The 17,839-nt window shown below is 35.2% G+C and overlaps 3 protein-coding genes across 3 annotated transcripts; 2 read left to right on the top strand and 1 right to left on the bottom strand.

Annotated features, from left to right (window-relative positions):
- Window positions 1-293: 293 nt before the first annotated feature.
- Window positions 294-1,727, top strand: EMC5 (ER membrane protein complex subunit 5). The gene is made up of 3 exons (XM_089711332.1): window positions 294-495; window positions 580-632; window positions 1,067-1,727. The coding sequence occupies exons 1-3, from the start codon at window positions 423-425 to the stop codon at window positions 1,286-1,288; spliced, it is 348 nt and encodes a 115-aa protein (XP_089567458.1). The 5' UTR covers window positions 294-422; the 3' UTR covers window positions 1,289-1,727.
- A 768-nt stretch (window positions 1,728-2,495) lies between these two features.
- On the bottom strand, window positions 2,496-3,479 carry Gar1 (Gar1 ribonucleoprotein). The gene has a single exon (XM_089711324.1). The coding sequence runs from the start codon at window positions 3,377-3,379 to the stop codon at window positions 2,714-2,716; it is 666 nt and encodes a 221-aa protein (XP_089567450.1). The 5' UTR covers window positions 3,380-3,479; the 3' UTR covers window positions 2,496-2,713.
- A 988-nt stretch (window positions 3,480-4,467) lies between these two features.
- Window positions 4,468-16,042, top strand: LOC149490880 (uncharacterized). The gene is made up of 11 exons (XM_089709950.1): window positions 4,468-4,785; window positions 6,222-6,531; window positions 6,751-6,819; window positions 7,336-7,449; window positions 8,152-8,209; window positions 8,612-8,668; window positions 10,021-10,087; window positions 13,356-13,471; window positions 14,272-14,745; window positions 14,988-15,188; window positions 15,930-16,042. The coding sequence occupies exons 1-11, from the start codon at window positions 4,633-4,635 to the stop codon at window positions 15,943-15,945; spliced, it is 1,635 nt and encodes a 544-aa protein (XP_089566076.1). The 5' UTR covers window positions 4,468-4,632; the 3' UTR covers window positions 15,946-16,042.
- Window positions 16,043-17,839: the final 1,797 nt, after the last annotated feature.

Raw genomic sequence — 17,839 nt, 5'->3', positions numbered from 1 at the left:
ACTTACAAACTTTTCCTCTTTATAATATTAGTATAGATACCCGACCGGTCGGTAAAATAATTAAGATTTTTCTCCATACAAAAAAAAATACGCCTAGGGCCTAGGTAAAAATTGTTGATTTTTTTGGGATTTTTACCATTAGAAAAAGTTGATAGTTGGTCAAGGGTGGTCAAATTATCTGTCTTAAAAAAAAAAACAGCGGTGGTCAAAATTTTCTCGTTTTTGCGCTCGTAGATTGAAACGTAAATGGCCAAGCTGTCGCCTGTCAATTATTCAACTCAATTGTCAATGTCATAATAATCACCGTAGGATTCGTAAAAAATGAATGAGATCTAATATTTCTGATTTACTGAATTAAAATAATATAAGAGTCGATTACCAAAGTAAACATAGTTTAAGAATTGCAATAATCAGATTGCAAGATGTCATTCCATAAAATTATCCTCACTGTTGGATTTATATCCTTGTTCCACTCAGCATTTTCTGCAGCTCAGCGTAAGTTATTCAATAGCATCTTTGCAAAAGTAAATACATGTTTATTTTGCATTTTGAGTCAAAAAAATTATACAATTGTTTCAGATCGATCGTATCTACGAATAACCTCGCAAGAGTTTACAACGCTACCTTTAGATGTAAGTGTCTGCTATGTATAACCACAGTTTTGCCAAAACTTATGTTTTGTCATAGAAGGTCCAGAGGGATTGAGTCAGAAAAAATGAACATGCATGAACTGTCTACTGGCTTTGAAAATGATCATATTGTCAATCATATTATACAGTAAGGAAATCGTGCTGGCGGTAAACATATTCATATTAAGATACTGTCTGTGCTCTGTTAGCCTAGACCAAACATTTGTTGTGATTTTAGTTAACTATTTGCCCCTCTTTTGAGTATTCAAGAGTCATAAAAAAGTCTATGTGACAAATTTGTTAGTATTTGTAGCATAAACTACAAAAGATTGGTTAAATTTCAAATTACAAAATCTACACAACAGTTCTGCATAGTTTGAAATCTATAAAGATATTGAAATATATTTGTCTGTGAAATAAATATTTTATGGTTTCAGATTGTCATCCAAGCAGTTGGTAGTCTATTTGCAGTAATGTGGGGAGTTTTGCATGTAGCTGGCAACCTCAGAGAAATCCAAGCTGCGGCTGAAATGAACAACACTACATGGGAGACACAGAAGAACATACCATCCTTTTATATATTTAATCATAGAGAGAAAGCGCTGACTAGTAATTATGTGCCAAGCTCTGGTAAAGGGGATTTGGAGAATTTAGAATAATTAAATACAGTTTTAGAGGAAATAAGCATTCTTTTATTTGGTGGATGTAACTTGGTTTTTATCGGCTACATTTTTCTATCGTAAGCCAGTTGTTGATATAGATGCCATCTCAAATGTAACTTGCTTATAATATTACTGTTTGTTTTTAAAACAATACATAATAGTTTTAAAGTGAAGTAAATAGTTTAACCACATTGTACTATTATTAATTATTTATTGATAAATCCTTCTAATTGAAACATATCTTGCTTTCTATACTTCATTTAATAATAGCAGTAAATAGGCAATTTCATAATCAAATAAGTTAATTTTTTTTAGTGGAGAGCATAAGTGTGAGGGTTCAGTAAATATTTAATTTAATTATTATTTTATATAAGTTATTATTTATGTTGTGCAATAATTATAATTTTGTTTAAATATAAGGATTATTTAAAACCAATTTCTAATCTCAATTTTCATGTAAATTGCCTCCTTGATATCCAATATAATATATATATACAGGGTGTCCCACTGTTGGTATACTAAGCTCAAAGGAGGTTATAGTTTTGCATACGCTGAGTACGTAAAAAATACTTATAAAATTCCAGACGCATTTTTTTTCAAATAGATGAATTCTTAAAACTCTTATGTGTACACTCATAACAAGCAACCCGCCCAACTTTGCCACCAGCATGTGAGCTATCGTTTAAGATTATGTTTTCATAGACAAAATGCTCACAATAGAGAAGCGGTATATGCCGGCTTCGCGAAGCGAGAGAAGAAAACATGGATTTTCAGGAAAAATTTAGCAAAAAAATTTGACGTAATTTTGTTGTTTAAGTATTTTTTACGTGATCAGTGTATGTAAAACTACAAGTCCCTTCGCGCTTAGTATACCAATAGTGGGACACCCTGTATATATATATTATAAAGGCGAAAGTTTGTAAGGATGTATGGATGTATGGATATATGGGTGTTTGTTACTCTTTCACGTAAAAACTACAGAACCGATAACAATGAAATTTAGCACACATATAGAGGGTAACTTGGATTAACACATAGGATAGTTTTTATCCCGGAAATCCCACGGGAACGGTTACTATGCGGGTTTTCCTTTGCAAGCGCGGGCGAAGCCGCGGGCGGAAATCTAGTTAATAATAATATCATAGTTCAAAAATAATTTGGTAGTAATGCAATTATTACAAAATTTAATAATAAAACACCCAAGTGGTCTTATATAATTATTAAAATAAAGATATAACATATAGCCCTATGCTATTCAAGTTATACAATTTTCAAAAAACTTATATGTATTGTATTTACATACAAAAGTTAACTCTACAACTTATACATAAACCAAACATTCACTGTAGTTATCAAAACCTCATATAGCAAGGGCTTTACCCATACCATTGAGAATGTCAATAAACTTAACTAGGTATATCACTATCTTCCGCCACGGCCGCCTCCGAAACCTCCCCGACCTCGTCCACCTCGGTTAAAACCACCGCCTCCTCTATTGAAGCCTCCTCCACCACCCCCTCTGCCGAAGCCGCCGCCACCACCCCCTCTGCCGAAGCCGCCGCCGCCGCCGCGATTGAAACCGCCGCCACGACCCCCACGGCCGAACCCGCCGCCGCCGCCTCCACGACCGCCTCTACCGCCCCTACCGCCACCACCACGCTTTGCACCAGGAGGCTGTGGCAAGAACCTCTTGAGTGGCAACAATTTCGCCGGATCTATAAAGAACTGCTGTCCCTCCTTGAAACTCTTCGCTTTGATGTTCTCTCCGAGTTTCACAGACACGTAGTAGTCGCGTAAATTGCCGAATATCTCGTCGATTTTGCCTATCTGTTCCTTGTTTTCTAAGAATATAGGCGCATTAAAGTAAGGCACGTCTTCAATGTCGACTTTACAAACGAGATCGTCTTGCACGGTCCAGCCGTAGTGGCCTAGAGGTATGACTGATTCAGGTGGTCCCGCGTCTTGGTGTCTGAAGCCGCCTCCGCCACCGCCGCCGCGGCCGCGAAATCCGCCACCTCCTCGCCCACCACCACCACGGCCTCCAAATCCTCTTCCGCCGCCGCCACCGCCACGACCACGAAACGACATTTTCTATTTATAATATAAAATTATTGTGGTATAACCTCACTCCGCGTTGTATTTACCACACGCTTTCTTGACAGGTGTCTGGTTGTACTTGTTTGACTTTTGACACATTGGCCTTGTTGCCATCCATTGGTCATACTCGTGTCACATAGTTGTGAGTGTTGTTTTATTACGAATCGAATTCTTAATACCGATTAAAACCGAACAAACATTTAAAGAATACAATTATTAGCATTATTTTAGATTGAAATGCATTGAGAACTTGAAATAAACATACCTACTCAATCGCTGTGAAGTTAAAAATATAACTTGAACCCAATCTGCCGCAGCTATTACAATAAATATTTCATCTTTGATATTCCAATATCTAACCCCGTTTTCCAATTACAGCACTAGAGCGCATTATGCGGCATAATGCTTATCGTTGAATGTTCCAACTACAGCAACGCTTCGCACAATCGAGCACTAGAAAAAGTAATGCGCGTGAATTGTGGCGTGAATTGATGCGTGCAATCGATTTATCGTTAGTAATTATTAATTGTTGGAAAAAATTTTAAACCTTTCGTTTCATTGTAGTTTTTTCGAAATAATCAAAGTTAATTCAAATTGTGTTAAAAAAATAAATATAAGTATGGATGAAGGTACAAACATTGAAAAAAATGTTAATGAAAAAATCAAAATCCAAATTACTTAAAATAACCGTAAATATTTTTCAACCAATTATTATGTATACCACTTTATTTACACATAAATGAGGTTATTGCTAATAGCATATACCACAGAGCGCAACCTGCTGGTGCGTTTCACGTTCCAATTAAGCATCAGCATAATTCGGCATTGTGCGGCACTGAGTCGCATTATGCTCTGTAATTGGAAAACGGGGTAAGTAAACAATTATTTGTAAAGTAGGTATTTTGTAATTATAATACGTTGTTTTAGAATGCAGCTTTACACTTTCGCATAAAAACACAGCATAAAAATGTCCTTTTTGTTGCCACTTGAATGGCATTAAGCCTTTCTCCTTTTCTCCTATTCTTTTCCATTCTTCCATGCATGCTTCCATGCCTGGTATCTGTCAGTGTCATTGTGAAATGATTAAAATGTCATCTGTGTATTTGAAAATGTTATGTTAGAAAATTGTATTGAAATCGTTGAAAAGCGTCTTGTTTAATGCACTATAAATAATTATTATTGTTTAAACTTGTAACTGTGTATGAATAAACGTTTCTAGATTAAGTGCCTTAAGTGTTTTCAAGATGTCGAATTCAGAAAGTGAATTAAAAGATTTGCAAGAGAAAAATAACGAATTAGTTCAAAAACTTCAGCATTGGAAGGTGATTGCAGCTAAAAGGGAAAATGAAAAGATAAAACTGATGAAAGAGGCTAGTGAGTTAAGGCTAAAGCTTAGTGTAAGTATTTTTCAGTAGAACTTTGTAGAAGCCTACGCCATTTCCGAAGCATTTGCTATTTTCTCTCACTAACTTCAGACATGAGCTCAATAGTATTTAAAATTTCACAGGCGCCTCTTAAAAAAATCAATTAAGTAACTATTTACTATGTACTGTACAATATATTATGATGCTGCTAATCAGAGCCTTTAAACTTTGAAATTACAAGCCTTAATGAGATATCATCTCATGTTACTTCGCAATTTTATCGCCTGATATGAAGTATTTATTAAATCTACTCTAATTAGGAAATGCATCTTCCACAATAAAAAAATATCTTCTTATAAAATATGTTGATTATGAAATTGCAAGGAATGTGTAAGTGTAGAAAATCAACAACAGGACAGACAAGATCAACAATAACAACATATTTATTTTTAGCAGCTAATACATTTTAATTCTGGTCTATTATCCAGTTTGGACAAAGAAGTGAAAAGATTAACCATAAAGTTTCCTACTAATTCTTCGGTTGAAGACAATCTAATTTGTTGTTAGTTTAAAAAAAAACAATTCATAAACATTCGTCACATTTCATATATTTTGCACTTTGCATTAAAATCTCATAATTTTTTTGATGTGACAACGTCTTATAATTCGATAGACCCGGCTGCACGCACGAAAAAACATGACTCATGCGGCGTTACCTCGCTCTGAGGCGTTCCATAGGCTTGAAGTGCAAGCGAAAGTGCGGAACGAGCGACAAAGAAGCACAATCGGACGTTGTCACGTTCAACTATCGTCAGTAAACCGACTTTACAGACAACCAATTTTTTTTGAAGTGAAAACTTCTTTAGCAGCGTTGGGTATAAAATCTTAAACTCGCGTCGGGATATCTGGTGACGCAAGTTTACCTCAACCCGTCTTTTTTTTAATATTTAAATGTATGGGGTGCCCCATAGGTACTTAAAATGGAATGAGTAGTAGACATTTGATTGTTAGGCGATTGAGTGGTCGGTCGTTACAGTACTGCAAAATACATATGTCCAATTTTTTTCTAAATACAGTAGGCGCGCGATAATCCGGCGCTCGCCAATCCGGCACGCTCAGTAGTCCGGCACTTCGGGACTCAGAGAGCCCGCTCTATAATCCGGCATTTTACATAGCTGAACGCCGGATTACTGAACGAAAACGTCACTAATGATGAACCTAATATGTAATTTTAATACTTATTTAATTAATATTTTAATTAATTTATGTATTTTTTTTATAATAAATTCAACTTACGTATTTTAAACTGAACTGTACTTACTTATTTTAAATATGAAGTCTTATTTCCTATACTAATTCGATAATCCGGCATTTCCGACAATCCGGCATAGAGGAAAAATTGCCGGTGCCGGATTAGCAAGCGCCTACTGTACTATACTTAAAAAATAATAATGTACACATTTTTCCAGATGCTTAGAAGCAACGGAACTACAAACGCTCGTAAATTGGACGCGGCCATACAATCGGCTGTTGAGGAGGCCCTATCGCACCTCGTGCACGCATCGAACGCGGTGGCGCGGGTCTCCGAACTATCAAAGAGCTATATGCAAGACAGAGAGTACCAGGAGTCTGTGATGCCTCGCTGGAGCTGTCTTAGCAATACGCCCTCCCCGGAAAAGGTACATAGGGTACCTCCGATGATGCTCGGCGGGAAGTCCATACAGCCAGTGGTGTCGTTGAGCAGGACTTTGTTTGCCAGTAATAATAATAGTAGCAATTGTGAGTATTTTGTCTTTTTTTATAAAAATACATAATCAGTTCCATTTTTTTGAAAGAAATAATTGTAATCGCAAATACATAATACGTTAAATTGAAAGCTTTGTATCCATAAAATAACTTATATCGTTCAACATTATTGTGATGTAAAATTAAACCTTTAAATATTTTAAATTATCATTAGACAGAACAGTAACATTGTTGATATAATTTTATTTCTAGGGCCAGAAAGTAGGACAACTAATTCAAACCTAAATGGTCTCAGGCCTATGCCCGTGCCTTTGTTACCAGGTAATAAATAAATTGTATTATTATAATGCATATGTCGCAGGCAAATTGTATAATCTCGCCGTTTACAAACGCGCGGCATTTTGTAATATGCTTTTTTTTTGTGTGGTGTTTCTCAATGTTAGCCAGAAGGGCTTCTGCATTCTACATTTTAACGCGGACGCGTTGTAATGTGCTGTGTATTTTTTTTCAAACGTCCACAAGAAGACGGTTGCGAACCGATGGTGCCCTCGCTTCGCGGGGTCCTATTTCTGTGTAGTTTTAAAAACAAGAACCTGACCTAACCTACCCCCTTATCCAAACAAAAAATTTCTGATTACGAATGCTCGACATATAACAAAATGCCTAGCGTTTGTAAAGTGACAGACGCCGTTTGTAAACAGAGGAAATTGTACAATTTGCCTGCGACACATACATTGTTATATGCTTATGGAACGTAAATTCAATGAATAAAAATGGTAAGTCTAATAAGAAATATATTTTTGTTTGTCATAAACATAATAATATTTAATATTTCAGATGTGTATATACCATTGACGAGGATAGATGCAGAGGAACTGAATAGAAATAATGGAGCGGCTGAGGAGATCGCTAATAATAGTGCTGACGAAATTGACGGGACGGGTTTGAATGGTAATGTATTAAAATATGTGTAATATATTCGACGACGCGGTTGGCGCAGTGGTAAAGTAACTGCCTACTGAGCCGACGGTCCCGGGTTCGATCCCCGGTCAGGGCCAATATTTGTGTGATGAACTCAATTATTTGTTCTTGGGTCTGGGTGTTATTATCTATAGTTATATGTATTTATTAAATATTATATTTATCGTCGCCTAGTACCCACAACACAAGCCTTAATTGAGCTTACTGTGGGACTAGGTTGATTTTTGTAATAATGTCCTATAATATTTATTTATTTATTATTTATATGAATTAAATGTCTTTTTTACTGTGCTAAATATGCATAAGTATAACAATAAGACGAAATATGACAAGAAGATTGAAGCATGAACAAATAAGACGTAAATATATAAAAAAAGCATTTTGTATCTTAATATTACATAGAAATTATTTTTGCGATAGAGTTGAAATATGTTCCTGTGTTAACGGACGGATTTGCCGGTTTCTCCGTTTCTCCGCGGGTGAAACCGCGGTTATATAGTAGTGAATAACTAGTAGTGAATCAAACACTAGAAAATACTAGTACATAGTAATAGAAACTAAAAATATAACCTAAATTTTTCTTGTGCAATTGGTACTTACAGTACAATAGGTACGTTTAAATTTAATTTATTAATTTATTAACAACTAACATGAACATTTGCCTATTTTCAGAAAGCGATGACAGAATAATTGAGGAGGAACCAAACATTTCAGGCGAATTTGAAGACTCGTAAGTTTATTTTAAATCAATTCTTATTTTTCGACTTTGCTTGTAATATTCAATATTGCTTTGAATATGAAGCAAACAAGTGAACCAGTTTTTTTATTGTTTGTTTCTGAAACTGAAATTTATAATAATATTATAATACATATTATGCTTCAACTACTTTTTAGTCCCGCCAGGATACATTTTTATTGGGCAGTAGGAAATTGTTTTATTGTTTTATATATTTACTAGCGGTCCGCCCCGGCTTCGCCCGTGGTACCTACATGTTTAAACTATCGTATCTCTCAAGTTGGATCGAACTGCATATGGTGTGCGAATTTTATTATAATCGGTTAAGTGGTTAGGAGTCAATTGAGGACAAACATTGTGACACGAGATTTATATATATTAAGATATTGATTTCAGACGAAGATTGCATGCTGTTGCTGAAGAATCAGATGAGAATGAAATCACACCACATAGGTATGTACCTACTCATCATTTTTAATTACGAATTTTAGAAATTTTCGATTAGCTAATCGAATTTTTCATCATATAATATCGAATTTAGCGATTTATCTATACTAATATTATAAAGAGGAAAAGTTTGTAAGTATGTATGTATGTATGTATGTATGTATGGTTTTCACGCATAAACTAATGGACCGATTTCAAAAATTCTTTCACCATTAGAAAGCTGCATCTTTACTGAGCAACATAGGCTATATTGCATTTTCAAAAAAATTAGAGATCCTTACCAAAAATGCAATAATGTAACCCAAGGTGTAAAAAAATCCTCAATAAAACTTCTGTCATCGCGTGCGCTGCGGAATCTATTGAAGATAGAACAAAAAAATGTTCTACGGTATTATAGAATGGATCAATATCTACAAGAAAGTCCGCGATACCATATGTCCATCTTCAGTAGTTATGTTACTACAACAACTTTTTTACGTTTTCAAAGTAAATAGAAGTGCCGACAGTAATCAAACCATGTTATCAATACACATTATTAATCCTTATCCCATTAAATGATGTTTTATTATAGACTGTTTCAATACCAGCAAAATACTTTTTAAATGAAAAGAATTGGATATTCCATTCAATAGATATAACGAATTTTTAAAAGTGTCAATCTACAGAAAATAGTAGGTATGCTGTTCGAGCAGGCCGTAGTGCGGGGGTCACGGAGGAATTCTACCAATATGCGTCTTGACGGAACACAGTGGGGTTTTGGTCGGTAGGAATCCGACATAACCCACGGCCCCTCCCCCGGAGGCCGTGGGTATCTATGAAAGATTTCCCCACTAAAACAAAAAAAAAAGGCCGTAGTGCGGGACGGGGTAAAGGTGATTTTCATGTGATTAAAAAATTAAACCTATAGTCCGACCTATAGTAGACTTCACTGTAACGATATCGCTATCTATGCGGGTGAAACCGCAGGGCATTGCTAGTTCATTATATTTGCAGCGAGTCTCGCTCAGTATTCAAATGATTTATTTTTTTTACTTATAGAAGTACTAGGTTTCCGCCCGCGGCTTCGCCCGCGCAGTCAAAGAAAAGCCCGCATAATTCCCGTTCCCGTGGGATTTCGGGGATTTTGTCATTTTCCCGGGTAGCCTATGTCCTTTCTCGGTTATCAAAATATCTCCATACCAAATTTCGTGAAAATTGGTTCAGTAGTTTAGGCGTGATTGAGTAACAGACAGACAGACAGAGTTACTTTCGCATTTATAATATTATAGTATGGATTTTTTTCTTCAAAGCGTATATGTATATTATGTATAAATAATTATCAACGTAAAATAATTACGTTGATTATGATTATATTTCAGAAGTAGACTGGACAACCCACTGGAAGGACCCAGCTGGTTACTGGATGAACCCAATGATAAAGTTAATGTGAGTTATACATCACTACATAGTATAAAACAGTCGCTTTCTCTGTCTCTATGTATGCTTAAATATTTAAAAATACGCAACGGATTTTGATGCAGTTTTTTTAATAGATAGAGTGGTTCTCGAGCAAGGTTTTAGTATATAATTTATTAGGTTTTAGACAAAGCGGAAAGCTAGTATAATATAAATACATAAAATTGATGTTACATTTCTTATTAATACACGATTGCGTTTAAATTCTAATCATTATTGTTCTTAAAATTTTAATAGCATTATTTAAAGAAATTGACAAAAAATTTATTTGATTATGGGCCGATTTTTCAATCTTTGGTTAAAACTTATTCGTCGAATAATGTATAAAACTACCATTTTAAAAACGTATTCTAATTGCCCGTATTTGACAGTTTACGTGACATTTTAATATTATCGTGTAATACTTTATTGGACGGATAAATTTTATCCAAGCTTGGTTATTGGTCAATAAGTTTTAACCAAGGATTAAAAAAATCAGCACTAAATTATATTTCCAGTTCTACATGAATAAATTTAAGTAAGTAAGGGCCGATTTTTCAATGCCCAGATAAACAGCTAGATAGACTTTATTCTTCAGTTAACAAAATATTCAATTTTTCTACAGACGAATAGGACGTATCTATCGAATAACTACGTTATTTGAGGAATAAATCTATTTGCCGCTCCAACGGCCAGATAGCGCGCTATTCGACGGTTAGGCGTTTGAGTTGACAACTGATGCGTCAAATTTGGGATATTTTCGTATGTCATAACATAGAGCGTAGAATTATTAACAATTAAACCTCTTTCTATATAATTATTATCAATTAAAATCATATTGAAATTGATGTTTTTGATAGTACTGATGACCATGCCATTGAAAATTTGCCGAACGCTGCCTTTAAGTATGTCGTTTCCATCGTAAAATATATAAATTGAAACACAAATTTAACCAAACTCTTTACTCGAATCAAAACAACAATCAACAATCATAGAAGACAAGAGCAATACAAGACGTGAGTCATAATGACGGTTGTTGACAAATTGCAAGAGTTGACTCTATCCCGCTCTAACCTGACTAATTTAATATGTTTGTTTCGCCACTCCGAGAGCAGAGCTGCCAATATGGAAATATTTGGTCAGATAGTTGTTCATCAAATAAATCACGATTGAAAAATAGGCGAGCCGTTATGAGTTAGATAAATAATTGAATAAATCTATTCGAGGGGTAGATATTAGACTGTTTATCTCGGGATTGAAAAATCGGCCCTAAAACACATAAATTGTAATAAGTTATAGCGAAATAAAACATAAGAGTTTGAAATAAAAAAAAAAATGTGTGCGTGTACGTGTACACACGTAAGAAGTGAAACTTCTTTATGTCCTTATTTTTCAAAAAATAATTTACTATATACAATATTAAAGAAATACGTTAGTCACACGCTCGTCGCTACCTACTTAAATATTTACACCGGCCGCTGCTGCAACTCGCTCGCTTCGCTCGCTCGGCTCGTGCGGTAGTTCAAAAGTTAACCTAAGATGCTCGTCGCTTCGCTCCTCGCTACCTATTTACATATTTACACCGGCTGCTGCTGCAACTCGCTCGCTTCGCTCGCTCGGCTCGTGCGGTAGTTCAAAAGTTAACCTAAGATGCTCGTCGCTTCGCTCCTCGCTACCTATTTGAATATTGACGCCGGCCACTGCCGCGACTCGCTCGCTTCGCTCGCTTGGCTCGTGCGGTAGTTCAAAAGTTAACCTAAGATGCTCGTCGCTTCGCTCCTCGCTACCTATTTAAATATTTACACCGGCCGCTGCTGCAACTCGCTCGCTTCGCTCGCTCGGCTCGTGCGGTAGTTCAAAAGTTAACCTAAGATGCTCGTCGCTTCGCTCCTCGCTACCTATTTGAATATTTACGCCGGCCACTGCCGTTTTCAGCTTATAAAGGATTTCGACTTAGGCGGATTTTGTTTGGACAGAGAGTTTGAGGTTTATTCTTATAAATTTTGAATTCATAAAATTATAATTGAACACCTGACACCAATCAAGCAAACACGTGTTTACGTGAGTCATAGATTTATTATCGTATACTCCTAAAATGTTTTCTAAGAAACAATAGTGTACTTACATTGTCGGCACGTTCTTAAAGTCGGTAACTTATTTTTGTTCGAACAATAGAGGTAATAAATTCCTTGTAAAATAAAAAATATTCTATATTAAAACGTATATACATATAATATGTGCGTCATTAATTTCTGACTGTTTCGAAATTTGGTGCAAAATAAAATAGTGTGTAAATAAAATTTGTAAAAAATCAATAAAATAAAACAATTGAGTAAAGATCTATAGGCATATTATGTATGTATTTATACAAGATATGTATATTATATATTTATACAGGGAACTTCTCAACGTGTTATCTATGAAATTATACTTTTATTCAATTGTTTAATTTTATTTACACACTGTTTTATTTTGCACCAAATCTCGAAACAGTCAGAAATTAATGACGCACATAGTACATAATATATACATATTAAGACAGAGGTTAAGCTTAAATAACTTGAAAAATAAATAACATGATCACGCCCACGTGTTGGTGTTTTAAAAAATTCAATCATAAACTGAGAATAACTGTAAATATTTTAGAATTAGAAAAATAAATATGTACCACAATAACATTCAAGTATTAGAAAAAATTTATACATAATTCCACCCACGTGCTAGTGTATCTATACATATTATCTATACATATTATAATAAAATTGAAAAAATTGAAAAATACAATCAAAAAGTGAGGTTAATTTTAAATAACTTAGAAAAATAAATACCATAATTACACCTAAGTATTAGAAAAAGATATGTAATTACTTACTTTTTTTTTAAATTCACTGGAATTAGAATAATTAAAATAAACACTTTGATTGTGCTGATCACTTTAATATAATATTATCACGTCACCATAAAAAAATTAATTTTTTTATTTATTAACTTAATATATTCGGATAACGCAGATCCAAAAAAGTGTAGGGCGCGTGCTTCAGCGATGGTAAAAAATTATCTTGATCTCTCTAAAAGAGACGTTCGGTCCGCCTAAAGCAAATCGAATCTAATCTTTACGATAAAACAATAATAAATAGGTGTTATAATGACACCAACTCCATCAAAAATTTTCTAAGTCCTGCGCCCCCTTTGCTTTAGTCCAACCAGACGTTCTGTTTTTATTCGAACGACGGCCCAGAATGAATGAATGGAATGATGTATGTATGTGTGTGCACAGTGCGTGTTGGGGGCGGAGCGGCGCAAGCGCGCGTCGTCCCCGCACCCCGCCAGCGCCACCCCGCGCTCGCCACACTTCTCGCCGCGCAGGCGCTACAGGTTAGTCATAACTGTATATGCATGTGATAATTGTTTAAATATGTATAACTAGCTTTCCGCCAGCGACTTCTGCGTAAAAGCAGTATAGAAATAGTATGACACAGATGCTGAACAAAATCAAATGACCAAATTTACCCCGGCAATTGTCGGAAAATAAAAATAAATTCCGACTTTGTGGACCACCATTTTTGTACGGCATCTGTGTCATACTATTTCAATACTGCTTTTAATCCATTATTCCGCAACGCCGTACAAAAATCATGGACACAAGGCGAAAAAATTTCTACCTGTACTTTCGAATTCTTATCTGCCCCCCTAGACAAGTGGCTTTCTATTAGCGTAAAGTTCAATAGAATAGATTATGAATGTATGAGATTGACGTAATCAATCGTCGTCGTCTTCGTAATCAAACGTCAATCTCATACATTCATAATCTATTCTATTGAACTTTACGCTAATAGAAAGCCACTTGTCTAGGGGGGCTGCACTCAGTTGAACAGCTAACAAGTGACGGCATAGTGCTGAATCTTATTATTTTATGCTTTATATCGTTCTAGATAGGTCACCTGGTGGTTCAAATGACCCATTACTTTTTCAACATGGGCCTGTAGTCTAACAATGAATGATTGATTTATAATTTGATTTGTAAACATAATTGTACCGTTATTTAGAACAATAACTTATAATGTTACAATAAAGTTAACATAATACGTCATAATAAGTCGGAACATTTAAGAAAACTGGCAACTTTGACTCAAAAGAATTAAAAAAAAAAACTCAATAAAGTAATTACCTTCCAGCAACAACGGCCGCGTACTCAAAGTGCTAGTCGCCAAAATGCGCCTAGACGAAGACGACGAGGTACCAGCGAAACGACAAATGATATCCACACCGCAAAGTTTTTCCCCACGAGCTTCCACTTCCCAGAACACAAGCCACTTCAAACAGAGTTTTACTAAGAGACAGGATTCAGAAAATTCCGAAACACAATCCCCAGTTTTAGGGAACTTCTCGAAGAGGCAAGAGTCGCGAGATTCCGATACACAGTCGCCAATTTTAAGGAATTTCTCCAAGAGACGGGATTCCGGGGGTTCGGGGAATCAGTCCCCGCTTGTAAGGGCGAGACGGTCTGTGTCCCGGGATAGGGTGAAACTGTCCCGGGAGTTGGATGGTAGCGGGGATTCCCCGGATGTGAGATTGCGAAGGCTGGAGCGGTTCCCGTCGTTTGACGCGCCCAGTCCTAACGGGTCTACAGACGCTAGGGTTATTGTGTCGTGAGTAGTTTTTTTATATTATTAATAGAAACAAATTATATAGTTTTTGCGCGGTAAACTTTTTAAACTATGTATTTATTTGTAACGAAACGAATCTTGCTTTTGGTATGATGAAAATGCAATCTATTGATATTTTATTTTATTTTATTCATAAAAGCTACCTTACAGCTGTTGATAAGATAAATTATACTAATTACATATAAAAACTACTACTACCCTCACTTACAACAAAAAAATTGCAGCGAATCGTCAGACCCGTGTACGCACGTGGCCCGTCGGGTCAAGCGCAACAACAGCAACAACAGCAACAACAGCAACGACAGCCGCGGCAACGGCAACAGCAACAGCGATCCCGTGAGCGACAGCAGCAGCGACTTATTGTTGGAAGCGAGAACGAGGCGGGCAAGGAAACCAATTATTTATAAGGAGAAACCGTTGAATCGGTAAGTGTTCAAAATATTTACTTACTAGCTTTCCGCCCGCGGCTTCGCCCGCGTTTTCAAAGAAAAACCTGTTCCCGTAGGATTTCCGGGATAAAACCTATCCTATGTCCTTTCTCGGGTATCAAAATATCTCTATACCAAATTTCATGCAAATTGGTTCAGTAGTTAAGGCGTGATTGAGTATCAGACAGACAGACAGACTTACTTTCGCATTTATAATATTAGTATGGTTTGGCAAATAATTAGTGGCTACAAAAAATTACAGATTTTATACATACACTAGCTTTCCGCCCGCGGCTTCGTCCTCTTTGTCTAAAACTTAATAAATTATATACTAAAACCTTCCTCTTGAGTCACTCTATCTATTAAAAAAACCGCATCAAAATCCGTTGCGTAGTTTTAAAGATTTAAGCATACATAGGGACATGGGGACACAGAAAGCGACTTTGTTTTATACTATGTAGTGATATTAAATTTTCCAGCACAAATATCCAACTTTTGGGCATGCAAATACTTTAATTAATTTGTGCAATTGATATTACCTATGTTTCTTATAATCAAAACTTTTGGGAGTATTGAAAAAAATTTACTGATTTGTAATTTTTAAGCTAAGTTGAAATGTACCATAATCTTATTTTCCTCTGATAAAAATATGAGAGCCATTAAAATATAGAACATAGTTTAACTATAATATAAACTTTATTGCGAAATATTTTCACTAAAAAGTTTATTTTCTTTCAGGAAAATGCGAAGGTGATGGCGTCTTATAGCTTCGTTATGTGCCGCGACTGCATTCATCCTATAGCCTTACTTTGTTAGAGAATATTTATTTATTACATTTTGATGAAACACTACTTTTTGTTTTATTTCAAAAAGACCGATATTGCCTACCTAACATTAAAATAATCAAAATTGTATTGTTATGTACACAGACATAATGTATGTCTGTGGTTTCCACTGTAGATGTTATCGCTTGTCTTGTACACGGCGAGATTTGAAAAATAAAATAGTTTAGGCCGGCCCTATTAGTTCTCCTCAAATCGCGATGTCATTGTTGTTTGTTTTTTCAGTTGCAAGTTGGTTATATTTTAATATTAGTAATGGTTTTTTTATTGCTTTGTTGGTATAACACAAAAATAGTTGTATGAAAGAGAGAGCCATGGGCCAAGGTATACGCTTTTACAACAGAATTCCTCATAATATTAAACAGTTTAGTAGTTCTAAATTTAAAACTTATATAAAAAAATGTACTTGTCCAGAGAGCCTATTACAGTATTAAGGAATATATGGAAGATAAAAACCCATGGAGGGTTGTCGCGTAAAAACCACAGGACAGTTCTTTGGCATATTATGATAATATATTATGATATTACATATGTAATTTGTAAAATTGTAAATCTGACATGATTAAAAAGAGCAACTATGGAGTTTCTTGCCGATTCTTCTCCGTAGATACTGCTTTCCGAATCGGTGGTAAATGTTAAAAATATGTACTTAATGACGTTTCAAAAGTGCTTCTAGAAGAAGTCTAATTGAATAAATAAATGTTTGAGTTTGAGAGACACTGAAATACGCGCACGCCGCACGGCTTACAACTAGTCCCCTTTGGGACCGCGCGATAGGGAACTTCGTTATAAAAAAAAAGACGGGTTGCACTCCGGGAGTGCCGGCAGAAGTGAAAACTTGATTATTAACGTTGAGCATGTTTGATATTTTGGAATGGTATCCGTCTTACGCTTTTTCGATCAGGTCACGTGTCCTGACGCGAGTTTAAGATTTTATACCCATTACAGAAAAAGTGCTCAACGCCGCTAAAGAAGTTTTCACTTCAATAAAAATACGTCATACTTTAATCATCCAAAGGATTAATTACAATTGGTAAGTGAATAAATTTTATTTTATTTAAAACATAATAGGTAAGAATATTGTACGTTTTTAAGAAGCTTTGTTTCTGTATAGGTAGTTAATCTACTCGGGTGATAGAAATACCGCACGGGACAGCTAATTTTTTACATTTTAATCCCTCAGTCCCGGAATCACAGACACAATAGAAAATCTATTGTGTCGCGGCCCGATCGGGCCGCTCGGTGGTCAATGGGTTAAAATCTATTTAACTGGCTCTCATGGTAAGTTCTTCATTTCGTGTATTGCAGTTTACTTAATCTTTCATGCCTATTTCAAGAAGTTATAAGTAAGTAATAAAAACACCAATAGTCTTATATCAATTTTATTCAATTATAAACACTTAACCACTATTATATTAACAATTAGCACATAATGTTAGGAAACATGCTATTAACAATTTTTATGCGTACTATTCTTGTAACTTTAGTAAAATTTTATATGGAGTATATTTGAACATTAATAAACTTTTTAAACTATAAACTTAGCTGAAATACAAGTATTTTGTACACAGCAAATTTAGAATTAATATGTAACTGTTAAATGTTTAATAACTTCACTATTTTATTAACAAAGTAAAATACTAATGTTAATTGAATGTCTTATATTTTAATGTAAAATATGAAGGAATCACTAAAATGCATCAATAACAGTCAATCCCATATTTCAAATGGAAGCCCTAATCCCATATATGGGATATGGGACAAATACTTTCCAAGACATTATTTTTACATTGACATACTATAAAC

Source organism: Colias philodice, chromosome 2, assembly GCF_061535455.1.
Source record: "Colias philodice isolate Cphi_HAF_F1 chromosome 2, ilColPhil1 Martin Lab GWU primary, whole genome shotgun sequence".
Classification (NCBI taxonomy): domain Eukaryota; kingdom Metazoa; phylum Arthropoda; class Insecta; order Lepidoptera; family Pieridae; genus Colias; species Colias philodice.
This window is presented reverse-complemented; position numbering and strand designations above follow the sequence as displayed.

Excerpts from the sequence above, each read along its gene's own strand:
- EMC5 (XM_089711332.1), top strand. The coding sequence starts at position 423 with ATGTCATTCCATAAAATTATCCTCACTGTTGGATTTATATCCTTGTTC. Across the intron at positions 496-579 it reads AGCATTTTCTGCAGCTCAGC|ATCGATCGTATCTACGAATA; the intron begins GTAAGTTATTCA and ends CAATTGTTTCAG. Across the intron at positions 633-1,066 it reads TTACAACGCTACCTTTAGAT|ATTGTCATCCAAGCAGTTGG; the intron begins GTAAGTGTCTGC and ends TTATGGTTTCAG.
- Gar1 (XM_089711324.1), bottom strand. The coding sequence starts at position 3,379 with ATGTCGTTTCGTGGTCGTGGCGGTGGCGGCGGCGGAAGAGGATTTGGA.
- LOC149490880 (XM_089709950.1), top strand. The coding sequence starts at position 4,633 with ATGTCGAATTCAGAAAGTGAATTAAAAGATTTGCAAGAGAAAAATAAC. Across the intron at positions 6,532-6,750 it reads TAATAATAATAGTAGCAATT|GGCCAGAAAGTAGGACAACT; the intron begins GTGAGTATTTTG and ends TTTTATTTCTAG. Across the intron at positions 7,450-8,151 it reads TGACGGGACGGGTTTGAATG|AAAGCGATGACAGAATAATT; the intron begins GTAATGTATTAA and ends GCCTATTTTCAG.